General features: G+C 38.7%; 1 protein-coding gene across 5 annotated transcripts in view; it reads right to left on the reverse strand.

The window, feature by feature from the left end:
• Positions 1-14,668, reverse strand: part of ATP10D (ATPase phospholipid transporting 10D (putative)) — a 106,845-nt gene that overhangs the window by 72,670 nt on the left and 19,507 nt on the right. For 3 of the 5 annotated variants that reach the window (XM_053217392.1, XM_053217391.1, XM_015072315.3), the window contains exons 2-3: positions 6,255-6,581; positions 3,924-4,118 (exon numbers count right to left, since the gene is read on the reverse strand). In XM_053217392.1, the coding sequence (XP_053073367.1) occupies positions 3,924-4,118; positions 6,255-6,544 (485 nt within the window). In that variant the 5' untranslated portion in view covers positions 6,545-6,581. Of the gene's footprint in view, positions 1-3,923; positions 4,119-6,071; positions 6,171-6,254; positions 6,582-14,668 lie in introns of those variants that run through there. The other 2 variants (XM_053217393.1, XM_027056345.2) reach the window with 2 other exon arrangements.

Below are 14,668 nucleotides of genomic sequence, written 5' to 3' on the forward strand. Positions count from 1 at the left end.
ATTCAGAATCCCACAGGTTTTAGCTTAAGTATCACTTTATCAGAGCAGCCTAACTATTTCCTCTGTGGCTCACATAAAATTAAAGACAATTCCATGAGGACAAGTCTTTGAGTTCTTTTTCTCCCGAAACTAAACAACAACAACAAAAATTATGTCATCTGGTTGAACTTTTGGTCAGCCGAAAGAGCCTAAAATTTGTTCAAAATGTACTGCTTTTTATTATAAAACTAGACTTTTGAACCTACATGTCTCTTATTCAGACTTGGTAACTAGAACAGAATCTCTAGTCTGACAAATTTAGAATTACAATCTAAAAACTTAGAGTCTACATAAGAACATTAACGTCAATCCAAGAAATGTACCAAATGCTCTGAGATGTCAGAAGAAGGAGTGGCAACATCTGCCCAAAGGAACCTGGAAAGTCTGCTCAAGGGGCTGAGAAGTGCTTGCCTACCTCTGGGCTCAAAGCTCAGCCTTTCAGCTCTTCATCTGTTTTCTCTTAGGGCTTTAAGTCCAACTCCTCACTTCAAAATCATCTCTACACAGACTGATGACTTTGTCATTTCTTATCATAGCTTTTCCTTCCTTCCAGAACTTCTGCACTATGTTCCTGTTTGCCTGGGGGGCATTTCCACTTGGATGCCTGTCTTGCTCTCATTTCCAGCTCATCCTACCCCTAAGGTGAATGTAATGCTCCCTACTTCTATCAGTGGTACTTCTGCTCAAAAATCACAAAAGTTCACCAAATTCAACTGGGTTCTTCTTCACAGTGCCTCTGTATGCACCCCTTCCTGTACTTTGCATCTACTCCCAGCAGTGCTCTGGAATGATTTGCAGAGGCAGATCTACTCTATTAGGAGAGGCTATTCCCAGGACTTGAGTAGACCAATATTCCTAAAGCATAGCTTTCACCCATTCCTTCTCTGCTCAAAAGGGGGTGGGGGAAAGAGAGAAGCAGGCAAGCCAAGAAACAGACTCTTAACTATAGAGAAATGATGGTTACCCCTGAAGGAAGGTAGGTAGGGGGATGGGTTAAATAGTTGATGAGGGTTAAGGAGGGTACGTGTTGTGCTGAGCACCAGGTGATCTATGGAATTATTGAATCGTTATATTGTATACCTAAAACTAATATTACACTGTATGTTAACTGGAATTTAAATAAAAACTTAAAAAAGAGAGAGATGAATTCTCTGCCACTAAAGGAAAACATCTCTGATGGTTAATTTTACATGTCAACTTCACTAGGGATGCCCAGAAACTGGTTGAACACTACTTCTGGGTGTGTCTGTGAGAGTGTTTCTGGGAAAAATAGCATTTGAATTGGTGAACTGAGTAAAGCAGATGGCCCTCACTCAATCCCTTGAGAACAAAAAGGCAGAGAAAGGTTGAATTTACTATCTGCCTTTCTGATGCTTGAGCTGGGACACTGATAGTCTGACCTCAGTTCTCAGGCCTTCAGACTTGCACTGTAATCTACACCATCAATTCTCTGGCTCTCAGGCCTCCATAGTGCGCTGCTGGCTTTCCAGAAACTCCAACTTGTGGATGCTGGGGTTTCTTGGCCTCTTTTATCACAGGAGCCAATTCCTTATAATAAATCTCATTCCTATTTGTTCTATTTCTCTGGACAACCCTGGCTAGTACAATGTCCAAGCAGTGGCCTGGTGGTAAAGTCCCTTCACAGTAGGCCTAACACTCCCTCTCTTCATTTCTCATCATGGCTCCTTTAGTGGGTTACCTCAGGCCAAGTTAATATACTCCATTTCCTCAGAACACTCCTACCCGAGAATGAATGAATGAATGAATAAATAAATAACATTATAAACTTGTTTGTAAAGCTATTAACATATTAGATTCAGAATTTCACAAATCTGTTCTAGTGATGACTTTTTAAAGTTTATTTATTCTATTTTCAAGAGAGAGAGTGAGCATGTACACATGAGAGGGAGAGAGGAAAACAAAGAGGGAGAGAGAGAATCCCAAGCAGGTTCTGCACTGTCAGTGCAGAGCCTGACATGGGGCTCGATCTTATGAACCAGGAGATCATGGCCAGAGCCAAAATCAAGAGTCAGACACTTAACCGACTCAGCCACCCAGGCACCCCTAAAGATGACTTTTTAAAAAGTAGATACAAGGGCACCTGGGTGGCTCAATTAAGTGTCTGGCTTTGGCTCAGGTCATGATCTCACAGTTCATGAGTTCAAGCCCCACATTGGGCTCTGTGCTGACAGTACAGAGCCTGCTTTGGATCCTCCGTCCCCTTCTCTCTGGCCCTCCCCCTGCTCATGCTGTCTCTCTCTCTCAAATAAACAAACGTTAAAAAATTAAAAAAAGAGCATTTTAAAATAAAAAGTAGATACATTTCTCATGAAACATAATGCCAGAGAGTATTATAAACTTTGTAATTCATTTTCATAAAAGTATGAAATAGGAAAATTTCATCTTCACAAAGACATGGGAAATGTTTGTGGTACAGTATTAGGCTAAAACAACTAGGGTAAAAATATATGCAACACAATCTTAATTTTGTAAAACACATGTACACAATGAGCACAGGACTTAAAGGAATATACAGCCGTGTTATAGTTATCTCTGGATACCAGTATCGTAGGTATAATTTGTAGATGTAGATTTACAACATACAGCACAGTTCAAAACTCATCTTTACAGACTTTATTCTTAGCTACACAGTCTTTCAGTTTACTAAATACTGGAGATACACGTCTCCAACAGAGTATATATGCTTCTGAAAAGACCTATTATGAATACCTTTTGCTGCTGCAGTGGGAAGAGTTTTATAAGCCTCTAGTTTTGTGTACAAAAAAGAACACTCTTGGGGTGCCTGGCTAACTCATTCAGTAGAGCATGCAACTCTTGATTTCAGAGTTGTGATTTTGAGCCCCACGTTGGCTATACAGATTACTTAAAAATAAAATCTTTAAAAAAAAAAACAAAAAAAACCCACTCTTCCCCTTTTTCAGTATTCCTTTCCTCAACAGGTACTTCTGGTGTTTTCTTCCATATCCCATCTTGTTTTTCATATCCATTCATATTTTTCTTATTCCATCCTCTTCTTAATCCCAAATTATAACATCCAGTATTAAAAACTATCTGCTTGCTTTCTTTCTTATGGTTTGAAGTTTAATGCTTTCAATTCCACTTATAATAAGTTATAGAAGCTTTTGCTTTATCAACTCCTGGGTTGACAATAACTTTTATAGCTCTTCCTTGACTTATGAAAGGGTTACATCCCAAAAAACCTATTGCAAGTTGAAAATACTGTAGGTTGAAAATGCATGTTAATACCCCTAGCCTACAGAACATCATAGTTTAACTTAGCCTACCTTAAAAGTGCTCAGAATGCTTACCTATGAGCCTATAGTTGGGCAAAATCATCTAACACAAAGCCTATTTTATAATGAAGTGTTAGTGCTCGCTTCGGCAGCACATATACTAAAATATAATGAAGTGTTGAATATCTCACATAATTTATTGAGTACTGTACTGAAAGTGAAAAACAGAATGTTGTATGGGTACAAAATAATTATGTACCCCCCTGATCACAGGGCTGACTGGGAACTGAGGCTCCCTGCTACTGTCCAGCATCATGAAAGTATCTTACCGCATCACTCACCCAGGGAAACTGTCTAAATTTGAAATCTGAATGCATACTGCCTTGTATCACAGTAAAGTCAAAGGATCCTAAATCAGACCATCCTAAATCAGGACCACCTTACACATTTTGGTTCTGCTATGACACCTGAACTAAACTCACTGCAGGTCTTCAACAAATATTAGCTGAAAACATCACCACCACCACCATCACCAAAAAGGGTCCCAATCACATCTAAGGGAGAAAAAAGTAACATTCTGCACATTTCTAAGACATGGGTATTCCCTAGCACAGCTCCTGTTCCACTTACCTACTATAAACTTTAGTTACTAAATTATTGATCTGTTTGTCAATCTTGTATTTTCGGTAATCTTCCAAACCATCTTTAATTGCGATAATCGTAAGGACCACCACCAAAGGCAGCATCGTAATTTCCTTTTGGAAGGCTTCGACCAAAGGCACCCAGTTCAAGACAGCTAGAAACAGGAAATATAAATTGGCAGCTCTGCAAATCCAAACACATACAAGCAGGTGTTAACAAATCACATACAAGTTTAAAGCAAGAGGGGCAACAATACCACAGGGTGCCTTCCAACGAATTTCTACTGTTTCATTTTCGATGCTACGAAATAGATAACTAGCACAACCTGACGGATCCGAGCAATGTGTCACTCCCGCAGACATCCAGCTCAGGGCATTACTTCAATAAATAGGAGGTATTTTTTATTAAATACATAATAGTGAATATTGGAGCAGGATAGTCTTGGGTTGTGTAAAACATGATATAAAGCATAACAGAAGACACTATTTTCATTTGAAAGGCTCTAGAAATTTAGAGGAAATTCAGTGTTTAACACATAGTAGAAATAAATTTTTTAAAACTCCAATTCTCTAGCCTTCAGAAGTTACTTTGCAAGTCCGAACATTAGATTCAAACAAGGCTCAAAATAAACAGAGAAGCCCGAGAGGGTTTTTTTTCCCCTGGAGACCTACCCTTCTATCTCAGCTCTTCGGCTATTCACTTTTTCAAGAACTTCCTCCACTCCTTTATTTTACATATTCAAATACTTCTCCACTGGTCCCTAAGGTAAATTCAAGTGGCTCATTTCCTTAAAATCTCAATCCTGCATAGCCCCTTGAGTTTTTACCATGAATTTTCTCCATTAACCATTAAACTTCTCAAAATAATTCCCCCACATTTCTCCCTTCCTCGCCTCTAACTCCTTCTGCTCTGAAAATTTCTTTCTTAACTCTTTTTGCTACTTTTTTGGCTTCTATTGTTTCCATGTGGACTGCATCCAAACTTACAACACTGGCCCTGGACTCTGTTCAAGTTCCAGATTCTAGCTCCATCAAGTGTACTAGATTATGAACTTCATAAAAGACAGACTCACCCATAGCATTTAAAGCCATTATTCAACAAATTCACATCTATACTGTAAACATACCCACCGTTCAATAAATGCATGTGGAACCGAAGTAGAGTGAATAATGAAAATGAATATGTGTAGAATGAATAATGAATGCTGAGAATCTCTCTATTCACACATTAGCATCTCAAACTCAACATTTATAAAAACAAAATAATCAAACCAACTTTCTTTTCATTCCTGTCTTCTCCTAATCCTTCTGGCTAACTCAGATCAAAATGTTCACACCATCTTTTTACTTAATTCTCCGTATCTAACCCATAATATCTGTAATAGATCATTCTTTTCATTCCCGCATTTTTCTAAACTCAGTCTTACCACTCACCAGAGTATATACGGAATCTTCCTAAATGTTCTCTCTGCCTTTATTTGCTTCTAAGGGTGTCAGGCAGAAGGGTCCACATTCCAGGCCTCAGTTAAATCTATGCTACTGCCTTTCTGCTTTTACTCCTATTCCTTCCTGCATCTGAAATGTGCTTTGCCAACACCTTTGCCTTGAAAATCTCACCCGCTCTCCATAATTAAATTACAACGCCATTTCCTCTTCTATTGTTCTACTATTGCTCATTTTGAGGCTTCCATCCTACTTGGTAGGACTTTATAACACTCATCACATCCACTGTGTCTTTTCATTGTATACACCTCCCGTTTCCTCGGCTGAATGGCAAACTCCATTAGGAAAGGAGCACCATTTAGACATTTCCTTCAATGCCTAAACTCACAGGAGAGCTTCAATAAATACATATTAAACTGAACTATGCCGTTGCTTCACCTAGTAACATCTTATATCTGCATTTGCTTCAGAGCTCTATTTCCCCCTATAATCAAGTAAGAAAAAGCGAAAATAAAATGCAGCTTGGTCTAATGGAAAGAACATGGAAGCAAGTGTGAAAAGACTCAGAGCTATGGCTCCTGGTCTGCTCCTTATCACTGGCATGACCATGGGTAAACCCCAGCATCGAACTTTGTTTCCTAATCTAGAATATGAACACAACAGTATCTTCCCTGGTCAAGAGAAAGCATTTTACCAATTGTAAAGCGCTGTGTAAACGTGAGGGGTTATCTTTTCACAACAGACTCTACCAGAGTCATCAAAGGAAATGTCCCAAGTCGCAGGCTTAGGTAACCTACGTTATAGAAATGAAAATTCTTGTATCAACCAGAATGACAAAGAACGTAAGATCTTCTTTTTCAAAAGAGAATAAAAGTACCTGTGAAATTGTTCAAATAAGTTTCTTGGCACAAAATTTAGAAGTGTGTACTTTGTTGTTCGTATTCGGTTATTGACGTAGGTACCAGAGAACTTTTCATACTCATCCTTGAAGGGCCGAAGGTGGGGGACAACAACGCGGTGCTTTGCTGCCAGTTTGGGAACGTGAGAAGACACATTCCCACAGGCGAGCAGAGAGGAATAGTTGTACGGCCTCTCCTCGTCGTCCCTGCGTGTGCTGCCCATCAGCCGCTGCCAGCGATACCTGGCCCACTGAAGACACTCAGTCATGTCCAAAACGCGCTGAGATCCAGGAGGTGTAGGTGATCTGGCAAAACAAACAGACACCCACTGAAACACTCCTCATAAACTTCTGGAAAGTCTTAAAGAACAGGAAGGATAGTAAAATTTACAATTTTTTCCATATCAAACAAACATATGACCCAACCACTGAAGGTATAAATGGTATGAGAACACTTTCATTAGGGGCTCTATTTACTCATGTATTGTGTTTCCCCTTCCCCCGTTCTCAATCCCAGGGAATTTTAGTAAGGACTGAATTGGGGCTACCTATTGCCCTCCCCAGCATCCTCCTCAGCCATTGAATCTCTGTCCTTCTCTCCAAGGCCAGGTGACTCATCTTGTAATGCCTTCCCCTCAGCACTGCCATTCTCTCCTGAAGAGTGAATACTGGATCAAAGGACTGATCTACACAAGACAGAGACACTAATAGCGTCTTCGCGAGATTGCAAAAAGACCAGATGCAGAGGTAATTAAGATGTGGTTAATATCCTTTCAAATTTCCAGTTTAGAATTTAAACCACTTTATATCGAGCAGGAATGACCAAGGATCTACTTAGACATTCTAGCTCGAGCATTTTCAAAATTTGCCAACTGTCAGACTGGTGAGAAATACGTTCTGTGATGTAACCTAGAACCTCCACACACACAAATACAAACACAGCTGAAACAGAAGTTATAAAACAATTCTTATCCTTATTACTTGCAACGCATGTTCTATTCTACTCTATTTTCGCTCTCGTTTGGTCTCTCTCCCATTTTAATACTGGTCAAGATGCACTGAATTGGTCTTGAGATTAACTAGTATGTTGCTATACACACTTTGGAAAGACAATGATTGAATGTGGCTCCACAATGGGTCCAAAGTATACATGGAAGTGAACATACCTACTTTCTGTTATGGCAGAAAGGCAGGGGAAAGCAGCAGCCGAACTAGAATGTTCAGGGATGGCAACACTTCCTATCATGGCCAGGAGAAGGTAGCCTTTTAATCTTTCTTTATCTATCCCAGCAAAGCTAAAAATACATTACTGCTTAAAGAAGGTTGTTATTAATAATAGTTCACATAAATCTACAGCAAAACTTAAGATATCAAAAGGAAAGCAAATCAGAGTAAGTCATACCTCATTAAGAATCAGCATGAATCATAGTATTTTAAAGCTTAGACTTTAGAGATTATTTAATCTAGAGGCCACAAACCAGTGGCCTTTAAGCAAAATTCTACCCAGTGATGTATCTTGTATCATGGTGCCAGTAAACACATTATTAGAATTTGTTTTCTGATACAGGACCAACCTTTGCAAATAGATATAAATTCACATAAAATACTGATATTTAGTTTCTCTTAAATCAAAAAAAAAAAAAAACAACAACAGAATATTGGGCACATATTTTCACATGATAACAACTGTCAGAAGCCTTTTTACTATAACCCCTGACCCTAACCCTGCATTTTCTGGTTCACCTATTTTAATTGAGTGAATGAGCACAATGTTTACCACTTTTTGACAAATCAAATTCTTCCTGCTCTATAGACTCCAGCTCATATATCAGTTGTATAACTTATTAGGTATGTGACCTATGTAATTAACCTCTGCACCTCAGCTTGCCAATGAAAAAAATGAGACACCATGAAGAATCATGGGGCACACTGTTGACAAACATTGTTCATTCTATTCCCCACTCTCACTCTCCACTTTGGCTATTTCTCAGGTTATACAGAATCAAGGTTGTAAACCCTGTAAATTGGGCTGAGATCCAATCTTTCAATGTATTGCTTTTCAAATTAAATAAAGTTGTCCAACTCTAAGTAAATGCTCAGTCCAATACACCTGTAGATACGTGACAAGTAACCAGCACTAAGTAGGATACATATAGAAGAACAAACATTAACAAAATACAGGCATGACATAAAATGACCCCCACACCACCCGATCTCATCCTCAACCATTCTATCCGAAATTCAAACTATGTTCACAAACAAACTGTATTCCACTTGTCTGGTGTTTCCCAAGCTTCTGTCATAACAGTTCCCTAGGCCCCTTCCCTGGACATCCTGATTAAAAGAATCTAGAATGGAGCCCTGAATGTGGAATCTAGTACCCAAATGACTTATCAGGGAGGTTGCAAAGCACAGGTTATACCTCGTATCTCTGCAAATGCTGCTCTTTCTGGAGGGCTGGTCAATCATTTCATCCACTCACTGCACCAGCCCCTATTCATCCTTTTGACTGTTTTAGTTTGACCGTGGAGTGGGGGAAACTGAGGAGGGTCCACACAGGAGATACAGTAAGGCATTCCCTGCTCTGCTCCCATTACAATGCTGAGCCTGGCTCATTCACCCCACTTGTTTCAGGGTGCAGCAGGTAGCTTCTTTCTTCAAAGTCAGGCAACACATCTAATTGTTTCCAGACTCCACAACAGAGTCTAATGCTTGGCCAAAGTTAGATGATCAACAAATGACTGTTGATCATTGAATTTTATAGAAACGAGGAAGTATGGGGAAAGAAGACGAAACACCCCATTTCCTCTTTCATGGTTCAGCCTGGCTTTCCTTCCATTAGAAGCAGGAGTAATAAGATTTAAGTTTGAGAAAACAGAAGCAGTCAGTTTGTGACTGCATTCCTTCTACCTTTATTAATAGAAGGAATCTGCTTCTCCAAGCCTGAAAGACTCTTGCAGAAAATCATCGTTTTCTTTCCTACTGGCTTTATAAGACCAGTAAGCAGTATAGTAGTGATTAAGAGCATAGACTCCAAAGCCAGACGCTGACATCAATTCCTGGCACCTTCACTTGCCAGCTAACCTTGATCAAAGGGTTGTTGTGAGGATTAAGTGAGTTAATATACGTAAAGCCCTTACAGTGGTGTGTGAACCATAATTAAGAGCTAAGTAAAGCAAAAAAATGTAGTGATTATCTGGCAAATGTTCTCTCAATTATAGCATTTATTCATAAATATTGAGAATTTATATGCACAGTGTTGACATTAACAACTATACCCAATTATTGATCTATATTTAATTTCTTAAACTGTATATAACTCACACTCAGCTTTAGCAACTTTGCATTTCATTTAATTGGAGAGTTTGCCAGGCAACCAACCATGTGAGGATAGCAATACCTTCTTCTCAGCTGTTCCCAGGGGTAAACAGAGTAACCTAGTAGACAAAACTCTAAAGAACAACGTGCTATGAAGCATTTTTACGATTTTTCAAAACATCATTCATCATTCCAAGATTTAGCCCACTCCAAAGAGAGTTGATTTGTCATGGTGTTCTGCTAATACATAAAATGGTCCCATGCTTTATTTGACCTACTACTCTGCCACTGATTGAAACACTGCCTTCAGAATTAACAGCAAAATTAAACACACACACACACACACACACACACACACACACACACACACAGAACCAAAGGCTAAAAGTTCAATTATCATCACTTAGAAACAGAAAGAATTTTCAGATCTAGATACTTGACTTGTGAGTGAGCAACTGTCCCTAAAGGTAGGGAGATTTAGTATTTCGTTTAAAAGGAAAAAAAAAAAACAACATTTACCTAGGTTTTATTAAAGTCTCCATGCCTAACATCATTTTTACTTCAGGAGTAAACTACTACTTGTGAAAATTTGGGTTACAACAAACTTGCTGCTGGTTAGTGATGGAAAAATACCATTAAAGATTAACTATATGAAAAGGCCTGCATGTTCCCAGGCTAAGCATGGAAACTTGAAGCCCAACATTACCCAAATATGCAATGTCAAAAAACACCTGACTCTGGACACTTTGCTTTCACTAACGGACATTAGCATTTTATCTAGAATTTAAAAATTAATTAATATGATCATAGATCCTAAAGGTCAAGATGCTTTTTTTTTTAATGTTTATTTATTTTTTAGAGACAGAGAGGTAGAGTATGAGTGGGGGAGGGAGAGGAGAGAGAGAGGGAGACACAGAATCTGAATCAGGCTCCAGGCTCTGAGCTGTCAGCACAGAGCCCCACAGGAGGCTCAAATCCACCAACCCGGAGATCATGACCTGAGCCTCAGCAGAAGTCATCAGCCACTTAACCAACTGAGCCACCCAGGCACCCCCTAAAGGTCAAGATTCTTAACACACGTGAATACTGGGAGAGAAGGACTTGGTATGAGATTAACATGAACCAAATGCTACATACACCCAACTTGCAACACTCCTTCACAGCAAGGCAATTATATGGTAAAAAAAATAAAAATAAAAAAGTTTCACTGCGAATAACCATTTATCACCATAATATAAATATCTATACATATTAAAAACATGTGCAAACTTTTTTATAATTGCCACAAAAAATTATAAACCACTTTTACTTAGGAATATTGATGGAAAAACTCATAAAAATCTAGCAAATTAAATACAATGCAAAAGGATGGCTGCTGGTTGTCTCTAGGGGTTGAGAGCAGCCTTCCAGTGACGGCCAGCAAGAAAATGGAGACATAGGTCCTACTACTGCAAAGAACCAAGGTCTGCCAACAACCTGAGTAAAGTTGGAAGTAGATTCTTCCTGGGTTTTCAGTTAAGAACTCAGCCTCGATGACATCCTAATTTCAGCCGTTGAGAACCTGAGCAAAGAACCAAGTCTCACCATACCTGGACTTTTCATCAACAGAACTATACTCATAAACTAGCGTTTATGAGTGGCATGGACTAAGCCACTAAATTGTGGTTGTTATAATGGCAAGACAAAATTAGCGCAGAGGGCCCAAAAGTAGATCCTTGTATAAACAGAAAGATAACATATGGCAAATATCCCAATTGTGGGATTTCAAATCAGTGGGAAAATGATGATTTAACATACCTGAATAAATGGTTATCCATCTTGAAAGCCAGAAAGCTAAAATCCTTTATACCTCATTTAAAAATACATTTTTATTTCAAAATATTTTAATAAATTTTTGATTTAAAAAATCTCTAGGTAGATTAAAACTTAAATGTAAAAATTATAGTAAATTTACTGGAAGAAAATTCAGAACACTTATTGTTAGCTGGGCAAAATTGTTAACTTCTCTCTTGCTTAGGAAAGTTCTCTTGTAGTCAGTGCTGGTGAGGATACGGGAAACAAATCCTCTGGCAATGGGAAATGAATTGCTTAAAATCTCCCCTCCACCAAAAAAAAAAAAATTTAACAATATCTAGTAAAATTGAAAATACATGTAACTGGGGCACCTGGGTGGCTCAGTCGGCTGGGCGTCCGACTTCAGATCACTTCATGATCTCACGGTTTGGGAGTTCAAGCCCCACGTCGGGCTCCGTGCTGACAGCTTGGAGCCTGGAGCCTGCTTCGGATTCTGTGTCTGCCTCTCTCTCTGCCCCTCCCCTGCTCATGCTCTGTCTCTCTCTGTCTCAAAAATAAATAAAAACATCAAAAAAAAATTAAAAAAAAAAAAAAGAAAATACATGTAACTATTGACACAGCAATTCCATTTTGGGGAGCCTCACCTATAGGTATAGGTATATGTACAAGAATGTATACTGTAGTTTTGGGGGTTTTTTTGTTTGGTTTTTGTAGTAACAGTTTTGGAAATATCATGAGAGTCCTTCAATTATGGAAGAGCCGATACATACACTAGGACACATCCACATTACAGAATATTACACATTTATTTAAAATTATGTATATCCATCCATTGACCTGAACGAATGACTATTATGTATAGTTAGGGAAAAAAAAAGGAAATAATGGAGACCTGCAAATAGAAATGATCAAAACCAAAAATTAATAAACATGAATGAAGTACAGACCAAAATGACTGATCTGGATTCAAAAATGGTAAGAATAACAACGTGGGCACAGTTGAAGTTTCACTTTAGTTACCACCTACCAAAATAGGCAAAGGTATACATAGATGTAGGATGCACATAAGCCGGTGCAGCTCTTGTCACCTCCTTAGTTCCTCAGGAAGACAAGACCGTTTAGTAGTACTGTCGGCTGTGAGGAATGTGGAGCCTGCCAGTTCACAAGATGCTGGAACAGAAGTCCACTGCCTTTTCAAATTCTTAGGCTGGAAGAAGGGCCACATCAGCACACGAGGGTCTACGGATTAGATGATCAAGCCTTGATTAGAGAATCAAGGGCTATCTTAGTGTACCGCAACTCCACAGATCTAGCTTGTATTTCTTAATGCACTGTTGAATCCACAATTGGCCTGGCCTTGGTTTGCTTCACTTAATAACACAAACTGTGTGTATGTTCACATACATTTGCAAGAACATGGATAAAAGTATAGAATTATTTACACAGGGCTATGACTATCGGTTATCGATAGTGAGAATACAAAGGGAATAGAAGATGAACTCTTCTTTCTTATCTTTGGCACAATGAAGATGTATTGATTTATAATTTTTTAAATAAAGTTTTTGAAGGGAGAATTTATAATTAATAGCTACAAACGTCTAATGTTGCCCTAAGCATTAGGTCTGCGTGATGCTACATGATCCAATATTCCATTCAGTCACAGAAGCTGAAAAAACCAATAAAGTTCTAAAATCTACAAGAGATCATTATGCACAAAACCAATTAAGATTAGCAATAAAGAAATATAGGGATGCCTGGGTGGCTCAGTCGGTTGAGCATCCGACTCTTGATTTCGGCTCAGGTCGTGATCCCAGGGTCCTGGGATCGAGCCCCACATCGGGCTCTGTGCTAAGCATGGAGTCTGTTTAAGATTCTCTCTCTCTCTCTCTCTCTCTCTCTCTCTCTCTCTCTCCCTCTGCCCCTCTCCCCTGCTCACAGTCACTCATGCTGTCCCAGAAAGAAAGAAAGAAAGAAAGAAAGAAAGAAAGAAAGAAAGAAAGAAAGAAATGTAAACCAAGCATTGCTTATAAAATAAGTACTAACATTTCTATCTTGGCTACTCTTTATGAAATACATTTCCCAGTGTCATTTATGACTTCTATTTTTCAAAGTAAGAAACAAAAAGTCAAAGAAGGGTTTATAATAACTCAAGGCATGCAATTTTAACTCCAAAGTCATGCCTTTCCAACTATACAATACTACTTCTGTAGAAAATTTAAAGTCAAATATTATCATTTAAAACTATATTATTTCTAATTATAGCATTTTTTCTAGAAGATATTAAAAACAAAAATCCCTCATAACAGAGCGTACCTAAAATAACATATTGCACTATGCTCCTTCTTGAATACAAATGTACTTGAAAGCAAACAGTTCTCAAAAACCCTGTTTCCCTTAATGAATGCTTAATGAAAAGTTTGTAGCAAGGCAGATTACCAAAGGTAAATATGCAGTAATGAATTCCTTGGGGCCCAGTTAGCATTTAAAACTTTCTGAGGTCATCACCACCCAACAAACAACTGGAATTACACACATAAGCTCACTTGCCTGAAAGAGAAAAACATTCCTATGTATAGTCATGTCAAGATGCTCTGTTTGTGGCTGTCAAACTCCAGCATGCATCAGAGTGTCCTGAACCACAACCCTGACTTTCTGACTCCACAGGTCTGGGGTGGGGGTTCAAGTATTTGCATGTCTAACACATTTCCAGGTAGTCTTGATGCTGCTGGTCCTGAACCATACTTTGGGAACCACTACTCTATGCTAAATCAGTTTATTTCAAAATGTGAAGTTGAAATTAAGAGTGAACAGTTTATTAGGTACCACTCCTGTTACCAGCAAGCCCATCGTCTTTGACTGTATAGACCAAGGCTATGACCAGTGACTTGACAACCTGCACAAACAGAAGTTGGTGGTGAGGCCTGCAGGATCAATTCTTTCTACAGATTTAATATAGTTACAGTCAGTTTCAACCAACATTTCCAAAAGCTCAGCAAGGGAGAACAGTAAGTCCCGGCCTTGACAGACTTCTAATCTTCTTCTCAACTAAGAGGAGAAAACCCTAACAAAATATCAAAGTTGTTGCATGTTCAAGATCTTGGAAGAAAGTCAAGTTATCTAGTAGGGTCAATAAAAAATACAGAGTAATTTTATAGCTATCAGTTTCCGAGAATAAGATAGGAACTGTTCACAGTAGAAACTTACAAGCTATGAAAGTCTCCTTGACCTCGATGTGTCAGGTAGCCCTCTCTGAAGCACGATGAGCCCTGATAAAACTTGGG

This window comes from Acinonyx jubatus, chromosome B1 (assembly GCF_027475565.1).
Source record: "Acinonyx jubatus isolate Ajub_Pintada_27869175 chromosome B1, VMU_Ajub_asm_v1.0, whole genome shotgun sequence".
In the NCBI taxonomy this organism is placed as follows: Eukaryota; Metazoa; Chordata; class Mammalia; order Carnivora; family Felidae; genus Acinonyx; species Acinonyx jubatus.